This window comes from Geotrypetes seraphini, chromosome 5 (assembly GCF_902459505.1).
Source record: "Geotrypetes seraphini chromosome 5, aGeoSer1.1, whole genome shotgun sequence".
Taxonomy (NCBI): Eukaryota; Metazoa; Chordata; class Amphibia; order Gymnophiona; family Dermophiidae; genus Geotrypetes; species Geotrypetes seraphini.
In genome coordinates, this window is record NC_047088.1 from 118577615 (window position 1) to 118604842 (window position 27228).

At 44.3% G+C, this 27228-nt stretch overlaps 1 protein-coding gene across 7 annotated transcripts in view; it reads left to right on the forward strand.

The window, feature by feature from the left end:
- COL6A3 (collagen type VI alpha 3 chain) overlaps positions 1 to 27228 on the forward strand; it is a 1265605-nt gene that overhangs the window by 129805 nt on the left and 1108572 nt on the right. For all 7 annotated transcript variants that reach the window (XM_033946673.1, XM_033946674.1, XM_033946675.1 and 4 more), the window contains one exon: positions 3176 to 3775. In XM_033946673.1, the coding sequence (XP_033802564.1) occupies positions 3176 to 3775 (600 nt within the window). The remainder of the gene's footprint in view (positions 1 to 3175; positions 3776 to 27228) is intronic.

The following is a 27228-nucleotide window of genomic DNA, read 5'->3' on the forward strand; positions in this document are numbered from 1 at the left end:
AAGGAGATGGGACCACTGGATGACGGAAACAGGAAGGTAGTGGTGAAGGAGGAGAAAGAAGTGGCAGAAAGACTTAACATGTTCTTTTCGTCTGTATTCACAAACGAAGACACATCCAACATACCGGAACCTGAGCAATTCTTCAATGGAAATCAAGCAGAAAAATTAACATCCATGGAAGTGAGCCTTGAAGATGTACGCAGGCAAATAGAAAAACTAAAAACTGACAAATCCCTGGGTCCGGACGGAATCCATCCAAGGGTTCTGAAGGAATTAAAGGAGGAGATAGCAGAACTACTGCAGCAAATTTGCAATCTATCCCTGAAAACAGGCATGATCCCGGAGGACTGGAAGATAGCCAACATTACACCCATCTTTAAAAAGGGATCAAGAGGTGACCCGGAAAACTACAGATTGGTGAGTCTGACCTCGGTTCCGGGGAAAATGGCGGATGCACTGATAAAAGAAAACATCGATGAACATTTTGAAAGAAATGAACTTCTAATAACCAGCCAACATGGTTTCTGCATGGGGAGATCGTGCCTAACGAACTTATTGCACTTCTTCGAAGGAATTAACAAATGGATGGACAAAGGAGACCCCATAGACATCATATATCTAGATTTCCAAAAAGCCTTTGACAAGGTGCCCTAGAAACTGAAGAACCATGGGGTGGAAGGAGACGTACATAGATGGATCAGAAACTGGTTGGTGGGTAGGAAACAGAGGGTAGGACTGAAGGGCCACTACTCGGACTGGAGGAGGGTCACGAGTGGGGTCCCGCAGGGCTCGGTGCTCAGGCAGCTGCTATTTAATATATTCATAAATGATCTAAAAACAGGGACGAAGTGTGAAATAATAAAATTTGCAGACACCAAACTATTTAGCGGAGCTTGGACTAAAGAGGACTGCGAAGAATTGCAAAAGGACTTGAACAAACTAGGGGAATGGGCGAAGAGATGGCAGATGAAGTTCAACGTTGAGAAACGTAAAGTATTACATGTGGGAAACAGAAACCCAAGGTACAACTATACGATGGGAGGGATGTTATTAAATGAGAGTACCCAAGAAAGGAACTTGGGGGTAATGGTGGACATGACAATGAAGCCGACGGCACAGTGCCCAACGGCCTCTAAGAAGGCAAACAGAATTCTAGGCATAATGAAGAAGGGTATTACAACCAGAACGAAAGAAGTTATCCTGCTATTGTATCAGGCGATGGTGCGTCCACATCTGGAGTACTGCGTCCAATATTTGTCGCCGTACCTTAAGAAGGACATGGTGTTACTCGAGAGGGTTCAGAGGAGAGCGACGCATCTGATAAAGGGGATGGAAAACCTTTCATACGCTGAGAGATTGGAGAAACTGGGTCTCTTTTCCCTGGAGAAGAGGAGACTTAGAGGGGATATGATAGAGACTTACGAGATCATGAAGGGCATAGAGAGAGTAGAGAGGGACAGATTCTTCAAACTTTCAAATAATAAAAGAACAAGAGGGCATTCAGAAAAGTTGAAAGGGGACAAATTCAAAACGAATGCTAGGAAGTTCTTCTTTACCCAACGTGTGGTGGACACCTGGAATGCGCTTCCAGAGAGCGTAATAGGGCAGAGTACGGTACTTGGGTTCAAGAAAGGATTGGACAATTTCCTGCTGAAAAAGAGTATAGAGGGGTATAGATAGAGGATTACTGCACAGGTCCTGGACCTGTTGGGCTGCTGCGTGAGCGGACTGCTGGGCACGATGGACCTCAGGTCTGACCCAGCAGAGGCATTGCTTATGTTCTTTTGAAGCCATCAAACAAAGGTGCCATGCCTTGAAACCAAATCTAATTGGCCTTCCCTTCATGAATATTTTGCAGAAATGTCTTACCAATTATGAAATCATCTGTTCATCGATACTGAAGTTGCATGAAAATGCATCAACTTAGAGAACTTCTTGTTCAACAGATCTTTATAGTAACATATTTTGAACAGGGACAAAAAGAGAAATCTGCCCTTGTGTGCTAAATTGTGGTTTTGTCACACAAGGGCAGATTTCTCTTTATGTCCCTGAATATCTGATGACTCAAGGCATTTGTCACAATCTTTGCATTGCAGGCCTCAGCATTCTCTCAGCACATATCTCCTCTTGAAAGTTTGTGGTAACAGTAAAAAGTAGAATTCCTAAAAGCACTGAACTTGAAATGGTTTCAAATCAAAACCATGATGAATTTGTTGCTTTGCATATTTTGTGCTTGAATCCCTGAGAAATAATATGACTTTAAATAATTCCTGAAAAAGTTCAACTCTGTTATATGGATGAGCTGACTTATGAGTTCAGATGCATTATTTTCTCAGATTTCTGTATCCATTGTACTTTTGAAGTAGCCATTAAAAAAAAAAAATGATATAACTTATAGCACTCACACCACGTCATTCGTACCAACAATCACTTCAATCTTAAGAACTATAATAAAAATTCACTAAGTACACATTTTTGGAACAAATTGCTTAGCTGCAGCTTTATTTAATAATTCTTGAAGAAAAGAAATGCTATAATTATTCTTTGAAATACATGCATCAAGTAAAATGTTTTTTTCTAGTGGAGAAGCAATTTAAATATGATGAGCAGGTAAAATAAATTATGAACTAACTTACTTTTATCATTATAAGAGGCTTTTTTTAAAAAATGTATAAAACTTTGTTATTAACTGGGCATTATAACACAGGTATCATAGAAATAAAATCAAACTGGATACTGCCACTGGATACCATCTGAGCACCATCTGTCTTGAGCAGGGCCAGAGATTATCCAGTTAGCAGTGATATTCAGACTACTAACTGGGTGAAGATGGAACAACACAAAAACTGTCCTAACATTATCCAGTTAGCAGTTTTAATCTTGCTGCTAACTGGATAGCACTGTCAGTCAGTGTTGATTCCTACATACTGACACTGAATATCCAGTGGATTTTTACCTGAAGTGGCCAGATTTTTATAAAAAATAGCACTGGATAAATTGTTGTGAAAATCTTATTATATTATTCTTTCTAAGGTTTTTTGCAGCCTCAGATAATAACATAAGAATGCAATCTATTAAAATACAATAAGATTAGTCTAAAGGTCATGTGAGTTTCTGTTCTGTATTGTTAATGTTTTGGGGCACAGCTGACTATATTATATTTTGTTACCTGCAGTTGTTGAAGTGAACAAGAGAGATATAGTCTTCCTAATAGATGGCACAACTGCGATGGGAAATAACTTTGCTTCAATTCGTGAATTCATTGTCAGAATTGTCCAGAGACTTGAAATTGGACCAGACCTTATCCAAGTAGCAGTGGCTCAGTACTCAAACACTGTAAAGGATGAGTTCTTTCTCAATACCTACTCAACAAAAAAAGATGTGATAGCTAATGTGAAAAAAATTAAACCAATGGGTGGTGGACCACTCAATACTGGTGCTGCACTGGACTATATCCGGAATAATTTCTTCACTGGTTCCGCTGGGAGCCGGATAGTGGAAGGTGTTCCACAACTGTTGGTTCTTTTCACTGGAGGCCAGTCCCGAGATGATATTATTACACCAGCCAATGAGCTCAAGCGGAGTGGCATCCTAGCTTTCTCTGTTGGTGCTAAAAATGCAGATCCAGCTGAACTTCAAGAAATTGCATTTGATTCAAGTCTGGTTTTTACTCCAACTGAGTTCCGTACTAACCCTCTACAGAATATTTTTCATCATGTGCTGTCCCCTTTAAGAACTCTCTCTGGAGTAGTCATTATGGAAACACCAACAGAAGGTATTCATATTTTATTATAGCTGTGAGGTACCAATTAACTAGTATGCAACAATTAAGCATTTGTTATAATTTAAGAGACTTCTACTTTCTTTGTCTTATATGGTATATTAAAGTGCATATAGTATGAATGTATTCTCATACTGAGGGGGCCTATGCAATGAACTTTATTCTGCAAATTTAGATCCTTTTATGAACTCCAAAACTGGTGAGCTATGGAAAAAAGGTTATGTTATGCATGTTAAAGGGGATCCAAAAGATATGTGTAAACAAAATATTCATAATATGCGTGCAAATGAAAGACCATCATATCCAAATGGTGGATTTCTGAGTGCTTAATAAATAATGTGGCATGCTCACATTCCATTTTGTTTACACTATTTAAAACATGAGCAGGTTACAGACCTAGGGAAATCTATATAGCATGGTTTCTCTTAACCGAGGAACTGAAATGTAGGCCTTAGATGGAAAATGACATAATCTAAACTTTTTTATTTAATTAATTTAATTAAATTATATTGGAGGCTGATATTCAGTATTCAGGGCATTATTCGGGACCCAATAGAATAGAATATGAATGTTCAGTGCTACCTATTACTACTACTACTACTATTTATCATTTCTATAGAGCTGAAAGGCATATGCATGTGCATTTAACATAATATGAAAAGAGCTTCGGTTTTCTTTTATGAAATGAGATATTCAGTTGTCAATTTTTACTAAAAGAGGTTAATTCATTAAAGAGTGCTAATTAGGACAACTTTAATGTAAAAAAATTGCCATAAAATCACACAGGATTTACAAACCTATAGTTCCTGAGTACTAGGAAAATCATTCATTCCTGTCTGCATTAGGCACAATTGCTGGCCCCTTTATGAGTTTAACATCCACAATGGGGCAAACATATAACCCCTCCCTAAAAAATAGTCCCTCACCCATGATGCTACCTGAGGCCACTAAAGTGTCAGTTCCTGGTGGACCACTTTCCTTCTCTTTCTTCTGACCCATGTCAAATATTCTTTTCTTCTTGAGGTAAGGAGAAATACTGAAATCTCTAAAATATTAGTGGCCCAACAGTTAGGCCCCTCAGAAAGACTAGCTCCTTTGTGTCAAGCCCACTCACCCTAATCATGTGCCTAGCCATACAGTATCTCTTATTTGGCAGACTAACATTTAGAAAAGTATTTCAATGAAGAGTATCTTGAAAGGTCAAGCACTATTCTGAAACGTGGTGCCTGGGACTGGAGTGATCACATTGAGTTTACTACTGAAGGGGTTAGGGAAAAGAAATGGTGAGGCTTGCTATTTTCTTTCTTGATTAGGGTGGGGCTATATGAATGAGAGAAGAATTTATGGGGGAGAAGAGGGAGAGAGGTCTATTTCCTTAGCTTTTATCTCTCTCTGCAGCCAGAACACGGGTCACAGTTTGTTTCTGTAGTCCACCAGCCATATAAATGTGAACTTTGAAAGGAGGGCCATTTGACATGGGACGGGGATGGAGATAGATCCCTTAGGGATGGGGACAAATTTGTCAGTGATTTAGAGGTTTTGGCCACACTGGTTCCTTTATGAACATCCCTGGGAAAATCAGCTCCTGCATCAGTGATCCGATACTCCAGAAAGGAAATTAACTACACATTCAGAAATGTAATTACCATATTTTTCGTTCCATAAGATGCACTTTTTCCACCCCCAAAAAGGGGGTGGGAAAGTGGGTACATCTTATGGAGTGAAGACGACCCCCTCCACCTCCCAGTACCTTTTTAAAACACCGCCCACCCGCCCATTAAAAACATGGCCTGCCCGCCGGCCCTTCCTTTTAAAACACCCCTGCCCTTCCTTCCTTCCTTTTAAAATACCCCCCACCCAACAGTACCTTTTTAAATGTTCCTTAAGCCTGGTGGTCCAGCGGTATATGGGCCGGCAGGACCGTGCTTTTTTTATCTGGGGTGGGGTGACATTTCCCAGGAACTAAGAAGCTTCTGGGAGTGTTTCTGGCTTAAGAATGGCCCCTGAGGAGAGCTCTTAGGAAATTGAGGTGCTCTCTGGAGGTTGACTAGTTCTAGCTTCTCCCCTCCTACCCAAAATCCTGCTTCCCTTATCACATACTGCCCCCCCTCCCCCTTAAAACCACTGACCTCATCCTCTCTGGCTGCAATCTTTCATCATGTTCAGAATATATGCAGGACAAAGCATATGCATTGGAATGTAAAGACCCTGCCCTGTGAACAATTTGATAATTATATATTTGAAGGACCAAGTTCTATCATGTTAAGTGAGCAATGTTATTTTTCGTCTGGGGCAAACATTTTAGGGGCAAGTGATCAGACACTAAGGTGAACTATTGACTCAGTAATTATCTAAGTGCCTCTACTGCCCGTTTTATGGCTAAACTTTTCTTTTCAATGACTGCATATGCCTGTTCATGAGATAATAGTTTTCAACTCAGGTTTATCGTGGAATGTTCCTCACCCTCATGTATCTGACACAGTAATGCCCCCAGCCCATACTTGAACACATCTGTTATGTAGAACAAATTCCTTTGAAAAATCCATCCCTTTCAATACAAGTTCCTGGCATAAGGCTTCACTTTAAATGTTTCACATTCATTAGGTTCCCCTTTGCAATTGATTGGGATGTTTTTTTTTTTTCAACATTTCAGACAAGGGTTGCACTTTCAAGGGGAAATGAAGGATAAACCTATGATAGTACCCAATTAGCCCTAGAAAACCACTTGATTTGTAGTATGGGGAAATCTATAATATTGTTTACTTTGTCTGAGATGGGCCTGATCTCCCCTTGTCCAACTCGGTACCCTAAGAATTTCACCTCCTCTTCAGCGAAGGAGCACTTTTTTGGATTAATGGTTAAGCCCGTCTTCTCAGGGACTTCAAAACAGCCCTTACCTTAGACTAGTGAGGTCAAGTCTTTGGAGAAAATCACCACGTCATCCATGTAAGCTCCCATATAATCACCATGATCCCTCAATACTTAATCATGTTTTGACAAGAAGTGGAGGCTCCATTAAGTCTGAATGGCACCCTCACAAATTGATAGTGGCCCTGTAAGTGGAATTTTTCAATACCCTTTTATGAGACCTAATATGGTAGGTATCAGGCCATGCCTAGCTTATCCAGTAGATCCTCAATTCTAGGCATCGGATAGGTGTCAAATTCAGAGATTTGGTTTATTGATGAAAATCTGTGCAAAATTGAGTACTCCTATCTGGTTTAGAGATCAATACAGTGGGACTCATTCAAGGGCTCTTAGATTTTTCTATTACCCCCCCCCCCCCCCATCTCTTCCATTTCCCTTACCAGCTCACTTACCTCATCTTGTTTGGTCTAGGGTAAGCGATATGGTTTTAATCACACTATCTATTCAGGTATAGTAATGATATCATGTTCTACCCCCCTTGATTTGCCCAGGAGTTTTGACTCCATGTTTACTCATCCAATCTCTTAATTTTCTGACTACTGCTTCCAAGTATTAGAGCATGAACAGGTTTTTGATATGGCAGAAGTCACTTAGTAGCCAAGTCAAAGGCCTTAGACCTGTCCATTATAAACATCTGAAGGCCTCTGAACATCCTCCTATAATGTTCTTGGGTCAGACCTACTCTGTCCATTATGGCAGTTTCAACTTCCTCATAGGATGTGGCCAATTCAGGGGTCAAAGCCCTATAGGTTGACAGTGCCTCCCCAGTGAGGCAATTAGCTAGCCTAAAGGCCCATTGCTCAATTGGCCACCTTGCAGCCATGGTTATCCATTCAAAAGTCGCTATAAAGTCTTCTGGGTCATCATTTAGCATTCATTTTATTCAACGTTTAGAGTTCCTGGTACTTGTCCTGTGGTAATCATCAAAGCAGTTCCCACAGATTGTGACTGTAGCTGCAGCAGCTACCAGTGGCCTGTATCTGTTCTTTTATTAGGTCCAAAAATGGTTGCTGCAAATGAGTTCCAATCTCTATTTGCTTCATGGCCTCCGACATTGCCTCACCAACAGGTCTGGCTGCTGGGCCTCTGCTCCATGGAGGAATGATAACCTGGAAAAAAGGGAACATAAATACCACCAAGTGCAGTATCTTTGAGGGATTCTACATGGAATGTTGCTACTCTTTGGGTTTTAGCCAGGTACTAGTGATCTGGATTGGCCACCGTGAGAACGGGCAACTGGGTTTGGTCTGACCAAGTAAAGCTGTTCTTAAGATCATCTGAGGCAGAGTTAGGGCAGATCAGGAAGATACAATATGTGGACTCCAGTGATATTTAGTACTGATGCTCATACACCTAACTGGTCCTTACAAAAAGCAGTCCTATCTTTGCCAGTTAGATATGCAGATAGCAACATAGAATATCAGCCAACACTCGCTAACTTCTAGGTCTAATGAGGACCTAGATATTCAGTGCCATTGTTTGAACATGGTCTGGCACTGAGTATCTGGGTCTCATTCAGCCTATGACTGTCAGTGGCTCTAAACCATCAACTATCACAGGCTGAATATTGCCTGGTTATTTGCACAGTACTAGCAAAACTTTTAAATAAATTTTCAAAATAAACCTGTCCAGATGGCTTTTCTTTGAAAATGTATTTACAGTATATTTATCTGGGTGCAATAATACCCATTTTGCACTACTTTTTCTGAAAATAAAATAAGTTGGAAAATTTATAGGTATGTATTTGAAAATTTGTTGCATCCTAAATTCAGGCAATAATAATCCACATAAGGCTTGAAATTCATGATTATAGGACCCCTGAGGGAGGCGTGTTCGCCAAAACATAGACCATTTGGGGTCATTTCCTTTCAAGTCTTATATAGATTATTATTGACTAAACTTTGGATGCAACAAATATACCAAGATTGTTATTGACTGCAATTTTAATAAATAAATCAAGATCAAGAACATCTCTTTCCACAGCCTCTTTTGGTTTGGGTTTTTGAACTTTACGTTTGTTGTGGAAATATTGGGTCATTTTCTTCTTTTGATATCAATGTATTGGAAAATCCCTTAAAAATCAAAGTTTATTCCCAGACCCAACCCCTCCCCCTCCGAACACTTTTTTTAAGTGGCAAAAAGTATGCATAGATATGTGTACATAGGGGCCAATATTCAGAACTACTTATGTGGTTAGCATCAGTTGCTGACTTTATAAGTTTTTGTTTGTTTGTTTTCAAAATGTCATACTGATATTCAGATAAATTTTGGCTGTATAGATTGATGTATGGCCAAAATACATCTGAATATCTTAAGGAAAAAAGAAAATAGCAATGAGCACAAGAGAGTCCAAAAGTAATTGCAAAAACAAGGCTGATATTGCCTGGTTATTTATTTGTATATTTATTCTGTAACCCAAGAGAAAAAAAATATGTTTGTAGCTTTAAGAATTCAGAGCTGCATGTGATACCTTTAGAATTCTGAACAGCACAGTTCTCTCCAGGAAGTGTTCTAAACTGTCAAGGGTTGGTTTGTTGACAGAGACAGGTGTCTGTTGTATGATGTCCCTGTAAAATTTGTCTTGAAAGATAAATTTTTAATTTGGTAACTTTGGTTTGGAAGTTTTTGGATTTGAACTATGACATTAGTTTAATGCTATCCAGTGGCTTACCTAGCATATGTGACACCCGGGGCCCATCATTTTTTGACACCCCCCCCCATCTGAACAGAAAACATGATTTTTAGTAACAAGCCACACGTCATACATGAGTACCTAGGAAAAGGCAGCATCTTACATACTGCAGTGAGCAGTACAACATCAATACACCCATTGTAAAACTAAACAAGCCAGACTAGTACAGATCAGTCCTGCAGTCAAGCCTAACAAAAAAACATGTCTTTCAAACACACAGAACACAGAAAACACCTTCGCCTAGTATGGAATATGTAATCACAAACTAACCCCACCCTCTTTTACAAAACTGTAGTGTGGAATTTAGCCACAGTGGTAACAGCTCTGACGCTTATAGAATTCTGAGCATCAGAGCTGTTACCACCACGGCTGGTGCTAAAAAACACTCCACAGTTTTGTAAAAGGGGAGATAAAATAGAAATACATAGACAAAGGTTAAATTGAACCAGTAAGAAGCTGGACTCTGCATACAATGTAACGCCACAGAAACAGTGACACATGTCTCCTAAAGCAATAAATAAATAGAAATTATTTTTCTACCTTTGTCTTCTGTGGTTTCTGCTTTCCTCATCTTCTTGTAACTCTCTTCCTTCCATCCACTGTCTGCTGTCTCTTTTCCCCTATATGGCATCTTCTCTCTTTCTATGTCCCTTCCAAAAACTGTATGCCTCCCCCTTCCATCTCTCCTTTCACCCTCATTGGTCTGGCATCTCTCTCCTCTCCTTCCCTCTCCCATACCTCTCCTCTGCAATCCCTTTCCCTTTTTTCCCTCATTTTCCTTTTCAATTTATTTTCTGCATCTATCTAGATTACATTCTACTACCCTCTCATCAATGTCCATTTTTACTGTCTACCTAAAGCTTGCCACCTCTTTCCCTCACCCCTTCCAGTATCTAACTCTATCCTCGTTCCTCAATCCAGCATGTGCCCTTTTTTCTTTCTCCTCCCCACTTCCTTCCAGCGTCTGCTCCCCCTCTCCCTCACACTTCCATTCAGTGGCTGTCCCTCCTCTCCCCCACACTTCCATTCAGTGTCTGTCCCTCTCTCTCTACCCCTTCCATCTACTGTTTACCTTCTGTCTCGCCCCTTCCAGTCACTGCCCTCTCTGCCCTTTCCATCCAGTGTCTGCCTTTTCTCTCTTCCATACAACATCTTCCTTCTTTCTATGCTCCTTTCATAACTATCTATCCTGTGCCCCTTCTCTCCTTTGTACATGATTGATTTCAGCTCTGCCACCTCTCCATTTTTTTCTCTCTGTCACCAACCCATCCCCTATGCTCTGGCATCTCTCTCTTCTCCTTTCTTTTCTTCGCACCCCACAGTCTGGTATCTGCCCTTCCCTGATTCTCTGGCATTTCTCTCCTTTCCTTCCATCTTTTCCTCCCCCTCCATGCTCTGAGATCTCCCCTTTCCTTTTCCCTTAGTCTGGCATACCTTCCTCCTTCCCTCCAAGCCCGGGCATCTCCTTTCATTCCCTCCCTCATCTTCCTTCTCCCTCCAGCTGGGTACAGCAACACTCTCCCCTGCAGCTCTGGACTTCCCCACACCTGCTCCACCCAAATTGCCAATGCTTCGGTTACTCTTCTTTCTTCCTCCCTACCCCCCCACGCGGGACCCTGCGCACCATCAGCTCTTAGTCCCTCTAACACCGGCCCTGCAACTCCGGACTTCCCCACACCTGCTCCCCCTCCCCCCCGATTGCTATTATTTTAAATGTTATGGCAGCCGTGGTGCTGTATCCATCGGAGGAGACTTCTAACCTCGGCCTGCCCCGGAACTCTTCCTGCAGCCACTGCCCGCCTAGGTGGGAACAGGAAGTTGCTGTTGCAGGAAGAGTTCCGTGGTAGGCCGAGGTTAGAAGTCTCCTCCGATGGATACAGCGACGCGGCTGCCATAACATTTAAAATAATAGCGATCGGGGGGAGCAGGTGTGGGAAAGTCCGGAGCTGCAGGGCCGGCGTTAGAGGCAGTGAGAACAGCCAGCTGTGCACCTCCCCAAGGTGTGCACCCGGGGCAGACCTCCCCCCCCCCCCCTCCCTCCTTGGTACGCCACTGATGCTATCTTACAAGTGGTGACTTGATTTCTCATTTTAGAAAAACTTACTTGGTGTGAAAGAAATTATTCTGAAGATATCAGCAGAGATATTTTATAAAGGATTTGTGCTTTGCTGATTAAAATAAGGTGAATTTGGTAAAATAATTTACAGAGAAAAAAAATCTTTCATAGAGAGTAATTTTGTCAGATGTTTGTGGGAACTTGATTTAAAAGACCTTATACTAAAGATAAAGTGAACATTTTAGTTTTTGAAGAGCTTTAAAAAATTGTTTGATGTGATTGAAGTCTTTATAAAGAAAACCTGTCTTGAGCTGAAGTTTCTAAACAGAACTATGCGCTAGTCTAAGGTCTGATTGGCCAATCAGGCTTAGATTAAGTGGGGATGGGCGGACCCGCTATGCCTAAGGCCTGATTGGTCCAGGCTTCTAGAGCCTGGGCCAATCAGGCCTTAGACTTCGGCGGGATGGGCCGGGAAGGGGCGGGCCCGCCTCATTTCGACCAGGCGTGCCTGCCGGCTGGACGGGCAAGACCCATCTGGCCGTAAGAACAGATTAGTTTGGTGGGGTGGAGGTTTGGGGGTTGTTAGCACAGGGGGGGGAGGGTGCGTCTTCGGGCAGGAGGGATTGGGCACCCTTCCTGCCAGTGATCGATATTGTCAGGGGGGGAGGGTGCGTCTTCGGGCAGGAGGGATTGGGCACTCTTCCTGCCAGCGATCGGACAGGCCGCGGCCCGCTATACTTATCGCAGCAGAGAGATCCCTTGCCGCGATAAGTATAGCGGCCGCGTCTACTTACAATGTAGACCAGCATTTTGCTGGCCTACATTTTAAGCTTCTCCTCTACTAGGGAGATGCGTAGGGCTGCCTAGATTCGCCTAAGGCCCGCCTAAGGCCCTTAGGCGAGCTTAGGCATCTTGCGGGTCTCCCTAGGCTCCCGGAGGCGCCTTCAGGCCTGCATGGGGAGCATTTTTTTAAAAAAACGTGCATCCCGATTGGCTGATTAGACAGCTGTAGGACGCCTACAGCTGTCTAAAATCGGGACGGTACTTTGGAGAATCAGGGCCAAAGTATCAATTCTAGTCTAGAGACTGTTTAGTTGGAACTAAATTATGATATAAATTTATTAGAGAACAGAAACTTAAATACTTACCTGATAGATCCATAGGCAGCGAACACTTTTTTGTTTAGGGGGGGGCCTGAAAGCTCCACCCCAGACCCTCCCAATCTCCACCACAGACCCTGCCCCCATAAAAGTACTAATTGTAATACCATTTTTCCATTCATTTTTCATATATACATACTATATAATCTTATTAACAGCACATAATGGTTATCCAGAAAATTAAAAAACATAAAGCACACTATGCAGAGAAAATATTAATTATCATTTACATTTGGGTGTTTTTGAAAGATGTCAAGGCAGATGACTTTAAAATAGGCAATGTCACCTCAGTAACAAATATAGAAAAATAGACAAATATAGTGCAAAATATAGACAGCAGATATAAATTCTCCAAACTGACACATTTTGATCACTAAATTGAAAATAAAATCATTTTTCCTACCTTTGCTATCTGGTGATTTCATGAGTCTCTGGTTGCACATCCTTCTGACTACATCCTTTCTTTCATTTCTTTATTTCTTTCTGCACTCAGGCGCAACAATTGTCCCTTTCTATTCCCTCCATCCCTCCTTCCAATGTCCTTAGTGCCCCTTCCTATGTCAGGGCCCCAGTGCCTCCTTCCTATGTCCTTAGTGCCCCCAGTGCTTCCTTCCTATGTCCTTAGTGCCCCAGTGCCTCCTTCCTATGTTTTTATTGCCTCCTTCCTATGTCCTTAGTGCCCCTTCCTATGTCCTTAGTGCCCCAGTGTCTCCTTCCTATGTCCTTAGTGCCCCTTCCTATGTCAGTGCCCCAATGCCTCCTTCCTATGTCTTTAGTACCTCCTTCCTATGTCCTTAGTGCCCCTTCCTATGTCCTTAGTGCCCCTTCCTATGTCATTAATGTCCCTAGTGCCTCCTTCCTATGTCCTTAATGCACCCAGTGCCTCCTTCCTATATCCTTAGTGCCCCTTCCTATGTCAGTGCCCCAATGCCTCCTTCCTATGTCTTTAGTGCCTCCTTCCTATGTCCTTAGTGCCCCTTCCTATGTCATTAATGCCCCTAGTGCCTCCTTCCTATGTCCTTAATGCACCCAGTGCCTCCTTCCTATATGCTTAGTGCCCCTTCCAATGTCAGTGCCCCCAGTGCCTCCTTTCTATGTCCTTAGTGCTCCTTCCTATATCATTAATGCCCCCAGTGCCTCCTTCCTATGTCCTTAGTGCTTCCTTCATATGTCCTTAGTGCCCCAGTGCCTCCTTCCTATGTCCTTAGTGCCTCTTCCTATGTCCTTAGTGCCCCAAGTGCCCCCTTTATATGTCCTTAATGCCCCCAGTGCCTCCTTCCTATGTTTTTAGTGCCTCTTTCCTATGTCCTTAGTGCCCCCAGTCAGTGGCGTACCTAGCATATGTGACACCCGGGGCCCATCATTTTTTGACCCCCCCCATCTATATTAAAAATATGATTTTTTTAGTAACAATCCACATATCGTACAACAAGAGTGTACCTAGGAAAAGGCAGCATCTTAAACACTGCAGTGAGCACTAGAACACCAACATATACATTGTGAAACTAAACAAGCCAGACCCTGCACAGTCAATTAATCCTGTAGTCAATGCCAACTGAAAACTATGTCCTTTTCATACACACAGAACAGAGATACACCCTCACCCAATATGGAATAATCACAAACTAAAAATAGAAATATGTAGACAAAAGTTAAACTGAACCGCCAAGAAACCAGACTCTGCATACAATGCAACGCCACAACACCACAAAAACAGTGACACATGTCCCCTAATAATGTGCAAAATATAGACAGTAGATGTAAATTTGAAAAAACTGCTACATAACAATCACCACTGTACAAATTAACAAATATAAATAAAACAAATAATGAGAAATAAGAAAATACAATTTTAATGGACTAATCCATTTTTCAATTAGCTTTCAGAGGCCAAATCTTTCTTCAGAACAGTACAGTATACTGCTGTTATGGTATCCTGTCCTGAGGAAAGGGGTTTAGTCCCAAAAATTCCCTTATTTCCATTTCCTATTTATAAACTTTTATAATACAGTTACAATACTACTTGATTCTAAGTAAAGCAACAAAAAATCTTTCAACCTTTTGTCGTTTCTGCTTTAATCATCTTCTCTTTGCTCTCTTCTTTCTATACGTTTGTCCTCTCTCCCTTCCATGCAACATTTGCCCTCTCTTTGCCCCTTCCACCTAGCTTCTGTCCTCTCTCTCTACCCCTTCCATCTACTGCCCACACTCTCTCTGCCCCTTCCATCTCTCTCTCTTCCATATGGCATCTTCCCTCTTTCTATGTCCCTTCAATAAACTGTATATCTGGGGTCCCATCTCTCCTGTGCACATGATTCATTTCAGCTTCACCCCCCTCTCCATTTTTCTGTCTCCACTCCCTCCCCTATGCTTTGACATCTCTCTCTTTCTCTTCTTTCCTTCCTTCCTTCCCACTCCACACCATGGTTTGGTATCTCTATCTCCTTCCCTTCCCTCATGCCATGGCATCGCTTCCTTCGCCTCCATGGTGTGATATCTCCTTTCCTGTTTTCCTTTCCCTCCCTCCCATGGACTTGGCATCTCTGATTCCTCTCCCTTGACTTCCTTCTCCCTCCTTCCCTCTCTCTCCCCAATTGGGTGCAGCAGCAGCAGCATTTATCTCCCCTCTTCCCTGTGCAGCAGCAGCATTCCCCCCTTGCCTGTGCAGCATTTCTTCCCCCCTTGCCTGTGCAGCAGTAGCATTTCTCTCCCTCCTTCCTATGTCTTTTGTGCTCCTTCCTATGTCCTTAATGCCCCCAGTGCCTCCTTCCTATGTCCTTAGTGCCTCCTTCCTATGTCCTTAATGCCCCCAGTGCCTCCTTCCTGTGTCCTTAGTGCCCCCTCCCTCCCGAAGCCACACCGAAGCCTGCCTGCCCCAAGTTGACCCGCTGGCGCTTCCTCCTCCCCCCAGTCTGCTGCCCGCCACCCGGTCTACCGCCCACCTCCCGCTACTCGCTGCATTAAATTATAGCCCCTGTGCCGCAACTACAGGAAAAGAAGGGAAGGGTCAGCTCGTGCAGCAATTGCATGCTGCCGGCCCACAAGCCTTTCCCCCATAATTCTGACGTTGGAGAGAAGGTCTGGGCCAAGACCTTCTCTTTGAAGTCAAAATTGACAGAGGGAAGGGTTGTGGGCTGATGGCGTGTAATAGCTGCACGTGCTGGCCCTTCCCTTCACTTCCTATAGGGGCTTTAATTTAATGTAGCAGTGGGCGGTGAGCGACGTGCATTGAGAAACCCTGGGCTACTGCTAACGCCAGCCCTGGAGCCATGGGCAATTTTGGGGGAGGCCACGGCCCCTATGGTACCCCCTTCTGACATCTATGGATAGATCTTGAAATTGAAAATCCTAAAATTTTGGTTTAGAGGTTCTGAAACAATAACAAAATCATTCTGTTATTATTGTACACAACAAATTTTAAATACTAGTGTTTTCAAAGTTAAGTGCAAAGTTTATATTAAAAATTATTGCACTTTTCAAATGGGTTGATATTTTCTTTTACTTATTTGTTTCATCCTGATTTTAAATTTATGGGATGAGGAAATTTTTAAATGTTAATCTGTTACTTCCCTAAGGAAACATAATTAAACCCTCGGCTAACACGACTCATTTGTTGAGAATTACACCTTGGGGAAGCCACAGGGTACAATTCCATTAGAGTGTGCTAAGCTAAGTATTAGTAAAGAAATTCAAGCACTCTTGACTGTGACACACAATGCCTGATTATAGTTACATTTCGTCCCCTCAGCTTTGGGGAGTCCTGTTGGCTCAGCTAATTGGGAGGAAAATACCCCTTCCATGATCAGCTGGATATGGCAGGGGACCCCTCCCCCAGACTAGTACCCCTGAAATCGGCAGGAGAGTTGCCCACTCCCTCCTGCCACCGACCCTTCCGAACAGCCGATACCACCCCAAATCTGAGAATGGCAGAAGGGATACCTACTCCCTCCTGCTACAGGGCCCTTCAAGTTTCCAAGTTTATTTCATTTTTGATATACCATTTATTATGAAATAGCTAAACTGTTTACAATAAGTATAGAAAAAATTTCACAGGAAAAAGAAATAAAACAATAACGATTAAAATCAAATGTTGGGAGAGGTGATTAGACGGACAGGATTTACTAGACTTCAGAGTAAGTACATAAGGGGTTGAAAAATACATTGAGATAAATATAAAAGGGGGTGAGTGGGTAAAGGATAATACAAGAGGAAGGTAGTCATTTCTAAGGAAGCTTTTGTTATTCTTTGCAGAAAGGTTGTCCTTGATTGGGAAAGAGAGAAGATTCTAAGCGTTGAATGCGTCTTTGAAGAGGAAAGCTTTAATTTTGAATCTGAATTTTTGTAAGGAGGATTCTAACTTGATGTGGATGGGAAGGGTGTTCCATAATGTAGGAGCTGTGACTAAGAAAATGGCAGTTTGGGTCGAATCGTAGATTATATCACGAGTAGAGGGAATTACTAAAAGATTCTGGTTGTTGGAGCATAGTGTTCTGTTTGGTGCGTAAGGGATCAGAAGTTAGTCACTAAAGGCAGGAACATTGGATTGCTTTATTTTGTAAGTAAGAAGGAGAATTTGAAAGTGATGTGGTGTAAAAGAGGGATCAGTGGGCGTCCCGAAGATGAGGAGTGACATGGTTTATTTATTTGTGTTGTAAATGAGTTGGACTGCTGTGTATTACATTACATTACATTAGAGATTTCTATTCCGCCATTACCTTGCAGTTCAAGGCAGATTACAAAAGAGATAAAAAACGGAGGGTTACAATGGAAGAACATTTGTCCTTTCTAGAGAGGTAAAGAGTAGGTTATGTAGTTTTTGTGTGGCAGGAAAAGGGAGGGGGGAAGGATGGTAAGTTTGAAGTTAGGGCTGTTTCAGGAATTTCATGAAGAATGTAGTTTTTATTTCTTTTCTGAAGTTATGGCTGTTTCAGAAATTTCTTGAAGAGTATAGTTTTTATTTCTTTTCTGAACGTCTTGTAGTCTGGTGTCATTATCAGTAGATTGGAGATTTGGTTACCTAGTTTAGCTGCTTGAGTGGCCAGGAGGCCATCGTATAGTTTTTTCCCTTTTACTTCTTTAATCGAGGGGTGTGTGAATAGGGGGTGTGTTTTTCTATGTCTGATTGAGGTGGTTTGGATGAGGCGGTTGTTCAGGTAGGTTGGGCTGTCTCCATTTAAGGCTTTAAATAACATACAGTAGAATTTAAATAGTATTCTTTCTTGGATTGGTAGCCAATGTGAGTTGATGTATGCTTCTGTAATATGGTCGTGTTTTCTCAATGAGTAGATGAGTCTCAGAGCTGTATTTTGGATTGTTTGTAGTTGTTTAGTCATTGTAGCAGGGCAGGGGAGGTAGAGGATGTTGCAGTAATCTAGTAGACTTAGGATTAGGGATTGTACTATAAGCTGGAATTGTGTTTTTTCAAAGAATTTCCTGACTTGTCTTAGGTTTCTCATCACTGCAAAGGATTTCTGTATTGTTTTATTTATTTGCGGTTGCATGGTGTAGCATCGGTCTATAGTCATTCCTAGTAGTTTTATGGTAGTTTGAATGGGATAGTTGATTGTGTTAATTTCTATATTGGTTATGGTTGGGTCTTTGTCATTTTCAAGGAGGATGAATTTAGTTTTGTCTGTGCTGAGTTTCAGTTTGTGATCTTTCATCCAGGTTGCTACTATTTCTAGTGTTTGGTGTAGTGTGTTTGTCATGGCGGTCTTTGGTTGATCAAAAGGTATGAGATTGGTAATGTTATCTGCATAACTGTAGGTGGTGATTCCTAGATTATCTAGGTATGTTCCGAGAGATGCAGTGTATAGGTTGAAGAGAGTAGGGGATAGCGGGGATCCTTGTGGTACGCTGCAAGGGTTGGACCAAGGTTCAGATTTTTCTTTATCTAATTTTACTCTGTATGTTCTGGATTTTAGGAAACTTTCAAACCAAGAGTATACTTTATCTGAGATGCCTATTGCATCCAAAATTTGCAGTAGGATGTTATGGTCTACCAGGTCAAATGCTGCGGTAAGGTCTAGTTGTATGAGAAACATTTTTTTCCTGTGCTGAGGTGTTGTCTGGCTGTGTCAATGAGGGAGTCTAGTAATGTCTCTGTGCTGAAGTTGGATCTGAAGCCAGGTTGTATGGGGTGAAGTATATTATGGTCATCTAGATAGTTGATGAGGTGTTTGGCTACTAGTCCTTCTGTCAGTTTGACATATAGAGGTATTGAGGCAATGGGTCTGTAGTTGGATGGTTGGTCTGTTGGTCCTTTTGGATCTTTTTGGATTGGGATGATGATGATTTCGCTGAGGTCAGTTGGGAAAAGGCTGTCAGTGAGCATGGTTTGTATCCATTGCAGAAGTAGAGTACGGAATTTTGTGCTGGAGGTTGTAAGGAGATGTGAAGGGCAGTGGTTGAGGTCACAGGATGCATGGCTGTACTTTTTGTAGAATTTATTGAATTCAGACCATTGTATGTTGGGGAATTGAGACCATGTTCTATCAGCTGCAATTGATTCTTTATCTGTGGGAAGAATTGTGAGTTCGTTTAGGTGGGATGAGATACAATTGAGGGTGGCTCTGGCATTTGTAATTTTGTTCTTGAAGTGTTCTGCTAAGAGGGTGGCTATGGGGGGTGGGGTATTGTTAGTGGTCATGTAAGATTTGGTGTCTGTTAGGTCTTTTAATATTTGGAATAGTTTTTTGGTATCTTGGGTTTCTGTGCCTATTAGATTAGTATAATGTGTTTTTCTCTTGTCCTTTAGTAGTATTTTGTATTGTTTGTTAGTTTTTTCCAGGCGGTTTTCGTGTGATCCAGATTAGTTTTTCTCCATTTTCTTTTTAGTCGTCTACATTGTCTTTTAAGTAGGAGTAGTTAATTGTCAAACCATTAATCTGATCTTCTGCTGATTCTAGTTTTGGTTTGTAGTGGGGCTAGTTCATCAAGGATGTTGGTAGTCAGATTGTTCCACTGTGAGATGAAGTCCTTGGGGGTCACAGTCCTGGATTGTTTCATCTATTTTTGTCCAGAATTGGGGGGGGGGGGTCAATGTGTTTGCGTGAGGTGTAAGTTCTTTTTTTGGGTTTAGGTATGGTTTCGTTCTTGGTCCAGTTGATGTTGAATGTGTATGTGTAGTGGTCTGACCAGAGGGATGGGGACCAGGTTCCATTAGGTGTTTGAATTTCTGGGGAGGATGGTTGATGGGTCATGAAGGCTGCAATGTTAAGTTGGTGTGCTTTTTCATGAGTGGTTTGTGGGTTTAGGATTTGGAAGGATAAGACATTGAAAAATGACAGACAGTTTTCTGCTGGTTTGGATGCTTGGTCTTCAAGGTGTATGTATAGGTCTCCTAGGATGAGGTTGTATTCTGCTGTTAAAGAGTTTTGGTATATGAAGTTTTCAAATTCAGGTCTTATTGTGGTCCAGTTTCCTAGTGTTATGTAGCAGAGCATGCAGTTTAGTGAGTTTTTTAGAGTGGTTCTTGAGAGATGGCAGGCAAGGAAGTCCATTTGTGGGGTAGATGTTTTTTTTGAGTATATTTAGAGTTAAGGAGTCCTTGATTAAGATTGCTAGTCCTCCTCCTCTTTTTTTTTCTCTCTGCAGGTCACTGTTATTTTGTATCCCTGAGGGCAAATTTCTGTTATTCTAGGATCTGTGTCTGAGGTTAACCACGTTTCTGTGAGGAAAAGGCAGTCTAGGTTTTCGGTTTTTATCCTGTTTTTTATGTGTTCTGTTTTAGGTCCTAAGGCTCTGATGTTTAAGTAGGCACATGTTAGGGTGGTGATATCTGTTTGGAAATTGTGAGTCGTTTCAGGATAGATGAGTGTTGTAGGAGGAGGTTGAGATTTGGGCTTGGGAAGTGGTCTTCTTTCCAGGCTAAGGTGATGGGATGTTGAGCGCTGGTTTGGTGGTTTGAGCTTCTAACTATTGGAGTTCTCTTGTTGTGGTGTTGGATTTTGTTTGCAGTGGAGCATGTGGGTGGGGCTGGTAAGTTGTTTGCTACTGCTTTCCAACTGGTAATGAGGAGGATTATCAGTAGGGTGGCCAGGGTGTGTGTTTGTGGGATTAGCTTCATTTTGGAGGAGGGGGCGGGTAGTGGGGACGACTAGTTGGCTGTGAGAAAGTTGTTCTTCTTGTGTTGTACCTGGCTGGGTAGGAGTAAGAATTATTTTAGTGTAGATACTGTAGAGAGCCTTGGTGGTGTGTGAGTATATGTTGGGAGTGAAAACTGTGGTTGGGCATAACAGTTGGGAATGAAAGCTGTAGTTGAGAGTAGCAGTTGAGCAAAACCCCACGGTGCAAAGTTGAGGGGGAGGGATAGAGCACGCTCCCACACCCTGAGTGCCTTCTGCACTGCTCCCGCTCTGCCTCTGCTGCTGCTCCTGGTTCGTCAGGAGGTGGAGAGTAGAAGTTAACAGATCAAGCGCAACCCGACGGTGCAAAGTCGAGGGGGAGGGGTAGAGCACGCTCCCACACCCTGAGTGCCTTCTGCACTGCTCCCGCTCTGCCTCTGCTGCTGCTCCTGATTTGTCAGGAGGTGGAGAGTAGAAGTTAACAGATCAAGCGCAACCCGATGGTGCAAAGTTGAGGGGGAGGGGTGAAGCACGCTCCCACACCCTGAGTGCCTTCTGCACTGCTCCCACTCTGCCTCTGCTGCTGGTCCTGGTTCAAGTCGGGAGGTGGAGAGTAGAAGTTAACAGATCAAGCAAAACTTGACAGTGTAAAGTCAAGGGGGAGGGGTGGAGCACGCTCCCACACCCTGAGTGCCTTCTATACTGCTCCTGCTCTGCCTCTGCTGCTGTTCCCGGTCCAAGTCGGAAGGTGGAGAGAAGAAGTTAACAGATCAAGCGAAACCCGACAGTGTAAAGTCGAGGGGGAGGGGTGGAGCATGCTCCCTCACCCTGAGTGCCTTCTGCACTGCTCCCGCTCTGCCTCAGCTGCTGCTCCCGGTTCAAGTCGGATTTTATTGTAGGATTTTATGTCAGCAAATCTCTTTCTGGGTTATGCCTTGGTAAAATGAGATGAAGACTGGAAGGAGGGATGCCCACTCCATCCTGCTGATACCCCCAGAACCACAAACACCCCCCAAACCGCTGATACCCCCAAACTTTAAGATCTTACCAGACACCCCCAAAACCTGCAGACCCCCCCACCCCAGCAACCCTCAAACCTCCAGACCCCCACCCCATACCCCTAAGCATACCCCAATACCAGTGGTCCATCATGCCCAGCAGTCTGCTCAGGCGGCGGCCCTTAGGTCAAAGACCAGTGCCCTAACTGACACTAGCCTTTCCTGCGTACGTTCTGGTTCAGCAGGAACTTGTCTAACTTTATCATGAATCCCTGGAGGGTGTTTTCCCATATAACAGCCTCCGGAAGAGCATTCCAGTTTTCCACCACTCTGGGTGAAGAAGAACTTCCTTATGTTTGTAAGGAATCTATCCCCTTTTAGCTTTAGAGCGTGCCCTCTCGTTCTTTCTACCTTGGAGAGGGTGAACAACCTGTCGCTATCTACTAAGCCTATTTCCTTCATTATCTTGAATGTTTCAATTATGTCTCCGCTCAGTCTTCTCTTTTCAAGGGAGAAGAGGCCCAGTTTCTCTAATCTCTCACTGTACAGCAATTCTTCCAGCCCCTTGACCATTTTAGTCACTCTTCTTTGGACCCTTTCGAGCAGTACTGTGTCCTTCTTCATGAGCGGCGACCAGTGCTGGATGCAGTATTCCAAGTGGGGGCATACCATGGCAGCCCTCCAGCCAGCAGGCCCACCTCTTCAAAATGGTGGGCCTTCTCCTTCCCGGTGTATCCTGGGATGCACCTGGGTGTGGCCTAAGGCCCTCAGATGCCTAAGGCTCCTCCTGTAGGTACCTGGGCCAATCAAAGCCTTAAGCCTCCTTCCTGGTGCATCGTGGGATGCATTGGGCATGACCTAAGACTATGATTGGCCTAAAGGAGGGGCCTTAGGCATCTGGCCCAATCAGGGCTTTAGGCCCCCTCTCCGGTGCATTCCAGGATGCACCAAGAAGAGGAAGGCCCACTATTTTGAAGAAGGGGCCTACCATTCAAAGGGAGTAGGCATCCCTGCAGCCGGCCTTTCTTTGGATGTGTGATGGGACTCTGGAGGTTTGGGGTGTGCAAGGATACAAGGGTATGGGTCTGCAGGTATGGAGAGGTGTCAAGGGGGTCTTAAGGTTTGGGGGTGTCAGGGGTTGGGAGGTGTCAGAAGTTCTGAGGAGCATCAGCAGGAGGGACTGTGTATCCCTCATACCAGTCTTCAATAGAGGGTGGGGTTCCAGGCTGGTGTTGGAGGCTCAAGGGGGGTGGCAGAAGGGAGTGGGCATCCCTCCTGTCTTCAAAGGGGGGTTTGGGGGATCAAAGGGGCTGGCAGCAGGAGGGATTGGGCATCCCTCCTGCCATTCTCGGATTTCGGGGGTGTCTGCTGTTTGGGAGGGTCAGTGGCAGGAGGAAGTAGGTATTCCTCTACTGATTTCAGGGGTACTTGTTGGGGGGGTCCCCTGTTGAAGCCAGCTCAGCTGATCAAAGCAGAGGTATTTTTCTCCCAATCAGCTGAGCCAACAGGACTCCACGAAGCTGTGGCTTCGGGGAGTCCTGCTGGCTCAGCCGACAAGGGCTTCCCTTGCCATGATCAGCTCAGCCGGCCTCATCTACTTTTAATATATTTTTAAATAAATTCTTTATTTATGTTACTTTTAATATTTAAGGAGCAATTCTGTTACCGGTGCCGGTGACATTGGCACCAGTTTACAGAATTGGGGAGGGAGGAGGCGGTAAGATGTGTTTTTTAAGACAGACTTGATTCTTTATAGGATACCGTTACATGTTTCTCAGCTGCTTCATAGGTGGCCACTGAGACCAGAATCAGCCCCTTAGTGTGTGGGTAAGGCCCATGTAGTGAAACACTGTTCATTTCTTAGCTCAACTTAGTAAAAGGGCCCCTAAATAAATAACCCTCTCTTTTGAATCATTTTTGGATTCTCTTGTGTTTGATGCTATTTCCTCTTCTGCTTGTTGTTTATACTGCACCTGCCTCTATGCTTGTTTAAATATTGAGGACAGGATGAAGCATTCTGAAGCTGGATTCTCAAGTTATTTAGATCACAGAGATTCATCTGCTGAATAAGCAGGGTTAAAATTATACAGATGTTATTCATATAAAGTTATGCCTGCATATTCAGCACTCTGACTTGAACAAATACAAGCATAAATATACAAATTAATTTATATGGGTAACTTGGTTTTGTCCCAATTTTAATTATTTCCAAGGGGTACATTTTCCTAAGTTATGTCTAGGCATTGACTTCCATTAGAAATTGTCCCTTTAAAGTTACTTCAAGACTATTATGTGTCATTTTGGATTGGATATATGTTGCCACTTCATGACTGTAGGCCAATATATGTTTAAGTTGTGACCAGCTGTACCGCATACCTGCTATTTCACAAGCCTAACTTAAATTGATAACTTACCCTTTTAGCAGATGAATTTTGATGATAAATTTACCAACAGCTTCTATAGATTATTCCTACCTCCTCTTCCTCAAATATGCATTTCTATACCTGTGACCAATTATGATATGTTCTACGCATAAAGTATGGGGTTCATAATAAAAAAAAAACCCATCTAAAAAGTGTCCTAAATGGCTACTTGGACGATCAAAAAGCCTGATCGTCCAAGTACCCATAATCAAAGCTGGTTTTAGATGTATCTAAAACCAGCTTAGGCCTATCCCCTGCCACTAAACGTACAGAGAGAAAAGAGGCGTGTTTAGAGGAGGGGAAAGGGCGGGCGGTGGGCGGGAGGTGGGCCGACCTACACCTAGGAGTGCAGCAGGTATAACCAAAACTTTAGGCAGGTTGCCTAGTCGGAACTTATACGTTTTTGACTTAGACGAAGACAAAACAGGTCTAAGTGCCGAAAAAGGGGCCGCTGAACTAATCGTGGCTACTGCGATCAGCTCAGCAGCCCCAGCAACCTGCCTACCCCCTACAGCAATGATTGCGGCAGTTGAGATGCCTCATCTCCCCTACCATGATGCCATCACTCCTCTACCTGAACTGCTGCGACCTGCGGCAGGAGAGATGCCCTATCTCTCCTGCCGCGGGTCGCAGCAGTTCGGGTAGAGGAGTGATGACATCGCGGTAGGGTAGATGAGGCATCTCTCCTGCCGCGTCCATCACCCCCACACACAACATCGGGGCAAGAGGGAACCCAAGCCCTCTTGCCCTGCAGCACCGACCCCCCTCCAGATTACATTCAGGGCAAGAGGGAGCCCAAGCCCTCCTACCCCGTGGCACCGACGACCCCCCCCGACAACATCGGGGCAAGAGGGAGCCCAAGCTCTCTTGCCCCGCAGCACCGATGACCCCCTGATGATATCGGGGCAGGAGGGAGTCCAGCCCTTCCTGCCCAGACGGATTCCTACCCCCCACCCCCCACTACAATACGAGCAGGAGGGATCCCAGGCCCTCCTGCCCTCGACACAACTCCCCCCCTAACGACCGGCTCCCCCGAACCCCTGATCAGCCTCCCCGGCCCATGTGCCTAAGGCCCCGCCCACAGGAGGGGCCTAAGACTCCAGGGCTTATTCTGATTGGCCCAGGCGCTTAGGCCCCACCTGTGGGCGGGGTTTCAACCGCCTGGGCCAATCCAGCCCCATTCTGGAGCCGGCTGGCCTGCCGGACGGGCGGGCTTGGCACTCGTCCGTCCGGCCAACATTTCAAAGGTATGGGGGATGGGATTGGGGGGGAGGTCATATGGTCAGCAGGGGGTCGTGGGTCAGCGGGTGGGGGGCCGATCGGGAGTTCGGGTGGCGGTCTATGGGGGGAGTTCTGTCGAGGGCAGGAGGGCCTGGGATCCCTCCTGCCCGTATTGTAGTGGGGGGTGGGGGTAGGGGGTCCAACTGGGCAGGAGGGGTTGGGCTCCCTCCTGCCCCAATATCGTCGGGGGAGTCGTCGGTGCCACGGGGCAAGAGGGCTTGGGCTCCCTCTTGCCCCGATGTTGTCAGGGAGGTCGGGGTGCTGCGGGGCAAGAGGGCTTGGGCTCCCTCTTGCCCCGATGTCGTCAGGGAGGTCGGGGTGCCGTGGGGCAAGAGGGCTTGGGCTCCCTCTTGTGCCGATGTCGTGGGGGGGGGGGGTGGATTCTGTAAATGATGTTGTTTTTGACCGACACCGGTTACAGAATCCAGCTTTTAGGCGAAGGACTGACTCCTCCTTCGCCTAAAAGCCCTTGTGTTGGACGTTTGGGGCTTAGGCGTTTTTTTGGTTCATTATGGGGTATAAGTGTAGACGTGGGGGTATAAGTGTAGACGTAGTGGTGGTCTGGGCGTTTAAACAGCTGAATGTAGAGGCAGGCCATTATCAAAAAAAGGACGTTTTTTTTTTATTATGGACATTTTCCCTGCTTCTACTTTCAACGTTTAAGGCCTTAAGCCAAAAAGGGACTTAGACATTTTTTTTTATTATGCCCCTCCACTTGCATAACAACTGGAAAAGAAAGATTTATGCGACTATCATCAGTACTTACCACATGTATTTTTGAATATTTGGCCCAATAATTTTAAGCAAAGCAATATGAGTTTAAAGCAATTACAATATACCATGTTTCCCCAAAAATAAGACCTACCCCGAAAATAAGCCCTAGCAGGATTTTCAGAGTAGGTCTTAATATAAGTCCTACCTGCAAAATAAACCCTAGTCCCGGGATTCAGTTTCCCTTCTCTCCCTCCAATCCCTTGTGCAGCAGAACCTTTGAGCGAGCACCCTCTTCCCACCGAGCACCTGCACCTGCTACGCAGCCGAATCCCCATCCTTCCCTCCCTCATATCGGAACCCCGCCGTGAGCCCTACATATCTCCCTAAGCAGCATTGGGCTGGCAACACTCTAAACAGGCTGCTTCAGCCTTCCGTCTTCACTCTGCCACATTACTGATCAGTAACACGGCAGAGTGATTTCATGGGCAGACAAGGCTGAAGCAGCCTGTTTAGAGTGCTGCCGGCCTGAAGCTGCTTAGTGAGGTATGTAGGGCTTGCTTGCAGTTGGCGGGGTTCAGATGGGAGGGAGGGAAGGATGGGGGTTCGGCTGCACGGCGGGAGCAGGTGCTTGGGGGGAGGGTGCTCGCTTAAGGGTTCTGCTGCACAAGGGATGGGAGAGAGGGAAGGGCAGCTAGGCAAGGGTCCTGCTGCACGAGGGATGGGAGGAAGGGTAGGATAGAAGCTGGGTAAAGGTCCTGCTGCACAAGGGATGGAAGGGAAGCTGGGCAAAGGCCCTGCTGCACAAGGGATGGGAGGAAGGGTAGGATAGAAGCTGGGTAAGGGTCCTGCTGCACATGTGGGGGAGAGAAAGGAAAGAGGAAGAATTGGGATGAAGGAGAGGAAGGGAGAGATGATCATGTACTTACCCCGAAAATAAAACCTAGTGCTAGACACTGTCTTATTTTCTGGGAAACACGGTATATACAAATTTGTATAACTACCCTTTGAACAAACAGCCTTTTCTACTCCACAAAAATAGACAAAAAACTGTCCAGATAAATGGATAATATTGTTGGCTGAGTTAAGAACAAAAGTGGGAAAGCAGAAAGAGAAGAAACTGAGTGCACAA